This window comes from Sinocyclocheilus grahami, unplaced genomic scaffold (genome assembly GCF_001515645.1).
Source record: "Sinocyclocheilus grahami isolate Dianchi unplaced genomic scaffold, SAMN03320097.WGS_v1.1 scaffold1516.1, whole genome shotgun sequence".
NCBI classification, from domain to species: domain Eukaryota; kingdom Metazoa; phylum Chordata; class Actinopteri; order Cypriniformes; family Cyprinidae; genus Sinocyclocheilus; species Sinocyclocheilus grahami.
In genome coordinates this window covers 172,030-176,200 of record NW_015506695.1, presented here as the reverse complement: position 1 = coordinate 176,200, position 4,171 = coordinate 172,030, and the positions used below count along the sequence as shown (strand labels likewise).

Below are 4,171 nucleotides of genomic sequence, written 5' to 3'. Positions count from 1 at the left end.
CACACACACACACTCTCTCTCTCTCTCATGCACACTCACACACACACACACTCTCTATCTCTCTCACACACACACACACCTACAGACGCCCGAGTGGAGCGAACACGTTTATAAATATTTATACAACAGCTAGATTTGGATTTATATACATCTCTGAAAAAAACACGAAGACACCTTATTTTTTTTGTTCATCTTTTTTTCTTTTGTTTTCAGTGCCCACATCAATGCATGATAACATTCTGTTTATTATAAGCGCTTCAGCGTATATAAGCGTTTTCTCATTTGTCTCTTTAAATGCTCGAGCTCTTTAAAGCAGGACGGATTCTAAATGGCTGTCAATGTTTTTATTGTTCATCAGCTGGAAAAAATCAATCTGAAAATAATTTCATTGATAATTATAACTATGGTAAAAGTCATTTGAGAAGTCTCGGTCAGTATATTTTCATTATTAGGCATTTCTTTGTCTTGGGTTTTTATAGTTCACTAAAACTAAAGCCATAAACATTTTTGTTACTTGAAGTAAAATCAACTCAAATTAATTTTTAAAAATTAAACTAAACTAAAATCTAAAAACTTTAAACTTTTTTTTTTCAGTTAGTTGCCAGCACAACATCTCATTTTTATTTAGTTTAACTTTATGTACTTAATAATAGTATCCCAGTGATACTAAAATAACACTGGTTTGATTTGATTCGCTCTCTTGACTTTATTCTGTCTCTGATCGTATTTTTTATTTCCTAATAAAGTCATCCAGCTTTATTTACTCATCAAAGAACACTTTTGCTCACATCTAGGGCCTGTTTCATAAAACAAGCTTACCAGACTAACTGAACTAAGCCAGGCTTATCTGGTAAGCTTGTTTAATGAAGCAGGCCCCTGATGACGATGCAGCTGTAACAATCACACTTTACACTGTTACTAAGTAACCACAGAATCCTGTGACCAGTGTTATTTTAGTATCACCGAGATACTCTTATAGTTTTTATATTTCTGTATTTTTTGGTTTCACTTTAATTTTAATGAGATCACACGAGAAAATTAGAAATGTTGCATAAACATGTTTGTGGTTTTAGGTGAGTATAATAGCTCTTTATTTGAGGCACTGAAATCTAAGCCTTCATTGTCATTGTGACAGGTGTGTGGCATTCTTCAGATAGCGCTGAGTTTCTGTGAACGCAGAACATGTGTTACTCACGACTGTAACATCGTAAGAATGTCATAGCTGTCTCATGCCCTTATATGGTCACTTCCTCAGTGTGCAGCGGCGGATCTCACAGAAACCATCCCAGAATCCCTGCAGTTCGGACTGTCCCGACACAGTCACGTGATCATGGGCTTCAAGAACAAGACCGTCAGAACCAGGTAAATCCCCCGTAAACCTGATCACAGTCTACTGCATGCATCTCAATCAGTGCATTACATCATCAAATCAGGATTCACAGATTAAATACTTCAGCTGCTGTTCATCTGTGAGCCAAATTAACCTAACCCTAACCCTAACTCAAGGAACTTTCCTTAAACTAATATTCTGTATTCAGTATGACATATTATGGTGTTTACGATGGAACTGAAACTAAATAAACATTAAATACACAACGAATGGAAACTGTTGGCACTTGTAAACCTCTGGTCACTTATGCAATCACACGAGAAAGAAAACTAAGTATTTTTGTTCATAAAAATGTAATACTACAACAAAACAACTCCTTGGCTTGCTTTAGCAAAACTAGAAAAACTTATAAAAGATATATATATATATATATATATATATATATATATATATATATAGACAGCCTATCAATAAAAAAATATAAAATTAATATTACAAATATTATACAATTATATGAGAATCGTTGGTCTTTGATTTAGGGTTATTAAAAAACTAAAACCATAAAAAAAATTGTTACTTAAAATTAAATTAAATTAAATAAACGTAATGAATACATTTAAAAATATTTAAAAAAAAACAATAAAAAATAAAATATAACCCCTTTGCCTGCCATTAAAAACATTATTCTGAGCAAAAAAAGAAAAAGAAAAACAATTCAAGAAAAGAAAATTATAGACAGTTTATCAGTAAAAAAAATATCAAATTAAATAGGATAAAATATTTGTTTGCATTTGTTTCAGTGGTATTATAGTTAAGTAAAACTAAAACCATGAAAAAAAAATTATATATATATATATATATATACACACAATAAATTGTAATAAAATATTATGAAAAATATTATAAAATGAAATGGGGTGAAATATATAGAATTAAATATTTAAAAATATTAAATGTTATAAAATTAAGTATTTCATACCTAGTATGTGATGTAACATCTATATCTGTTTTAAACAGTGACATATACAAGATTTTTGACAACTGAAAGAAGTTCACTCGTGGATCTTAATTTAACATTTTATTGTCTGTTCCTCGTCTCAGTTTTGCGGTGAAGCTGTCGGTTCGGACGTTCGCTGGCAGCGGCGTGCTCTTCTACATGGCCAACGCAAACCAGCAAGATTACGCCGTTCTGCAGGTGCTGGGGGGGCGTGTGCTGCTGTCATGTGACCTGGGGAGAGGCCCCGCCCACGCCTCGCTGGCCACGCCCATCAACGACGGCCTCTGGCACACCGTGAGTCCTGATCACATGACAGCTTTAACCCTCTCAACCCTGACACATGATATAATATGAACCGTTTATTGAACATTTAGACAAAAATATGTTTTTGATATTTGCTCCATCAGGCGTTTATGCCTCATATAGTCTGACATAGTGAGAATATGGAGGAAAGGACACCTCAGTTTTATTCAGAGACAGAAACACCGAGGTCACTGACCCTAACCCAAGCATTTACAGAACCGCAATGTATTGTTGGCTATTGCTACAAATATACCTGTGCTACTTATGACTGCTTTTGTGCTCCAGGCTCACATATGTGACAATGAGTGAGATTTGTTTACAGTATGTCTGCTGTGTTTGTGCAGGTGAAGGCCGAGTTCAGTAAGAAGACGGTGATGGTCAGTGTGGACGGGACCGACTCGGACCGCACACACACTAAAGGACACACGCTAGACGTGGAGGGGAAGTTGTACCTCGGCGGACTTCCTGCCACATACACCGCCAGGAGAATCGGAAACGTAATAATAATCCCATTTTATGAACCGATGTCTTTGCTGCTGACCTTCGATGATCCACTTCAACCATACTAATAATCAAAAATGACACATTTGTGTTTAATTTTAGTTATTGCTGAATAGTGTTGAACTTTCTTCTCCTGCGTCATATTCTTCCTGAGATTAGTTTGAGCGGCGCCCTCTACTGTACAGACGTGAAATTACATTTCCTTCAGCTTGAGACGCATTCACTTCACTTTGTTGTGAAAGGGCTTTACATTTGTAAAATAACTTTCTATATTAAAAACAAACAAGCAAGCACTTCCCAGATTTAAAAAGTAACTCAAAAGTAACATTACTTTCCATGAAAAGTAACTAAGTAACATAATTAGTTACTTTTTTAGGGAGTAACGCAACATTGTAACGCATCACTTTTAAGATTTGCTTCTGTAATACGAATTTGCGAAAAATCCTAATTTAACGTACCATATCTTGGGTTAAGACCTAAGATAAGAAACGTTGTGTAATACGCCCCCAGGGTCAGAAATGTGGCGTTGTGCTGATCCTAACCTGTGGTTCTTCAGGTGACACACAGTCTGGCGGCGTGTCTGCGGGACGTGATGTTCAGCGGCGTCCAGATGAAGCTGAGCGCTGCGCTGTCGTCTCACGCCGCGGGCTCCTGCTTCAGACGCGCTCAGAGCGGCAGCTTCTTCAGCGGCAGCGGATACGCCGCTTTCAGTGAGTCTGACACTGATGATGAATGATGAGTGCTCAGAACAGAGGCTGACGTCTCGCTCTCTCCACAGTGAAAGAGGGCTATAACGTGGGCTCGGACGTCTCCGTGAGTCTGGACTTCCGCTCCACGGCGCCGGATGGGGTTCTGTTGGGAATCAGCAGCACTAAGGTGGACGCCATCGGCCTGGAGCTCGTCAACGGACAGGTTAATATCACCACCAACACCTTCTCTGTGTGCTGAAGAGACCACCAGTGTAATATATATATATATGTGTGAGTGTGAGTGTGTGTGTGAGAACGAGAGAGAGAGTGTGTGTGTGTGTGTGTGTGTGT

General features: G+C 37.6%; 1 protein-coding gene across 1 annotated transcript in view; it reads left to right on the top strand.

Annotated features, from left to right (window-relative positions):
• LOC107570874 (laminin subunit alpha-1-like) overlaps window positions 1-4,171 on the top strand; it is a 13,332-nt gene that overhangs the window by 7,399 nt on the left and 1,762 nt on the right. Inside the window, exons 9-13 of the mRNA XM_016257155.1 lie at window positions 1,256-1,362; window positions 2,432-2,621; window positions 2,975-3,127; window positions 3,688-3,841; window positions 3,910-4,043. Of these exons, the coding sequence (XP_016112641.1) occupies window positions 1,256-1,362; window positions 2,432-2,621; window positions 2,975-3,127; window positions 3,688-3,841; window positions 3,910-4,043 (738 nt within the window). The remainder of the gene's footprint in view (window positions 1-1,255; window positions 1,363-2,431; window positions 2,622-2,974; window positions 3,128-3,687; window positions 3,842-3,909; window positions 4,044-4,171) is intronic.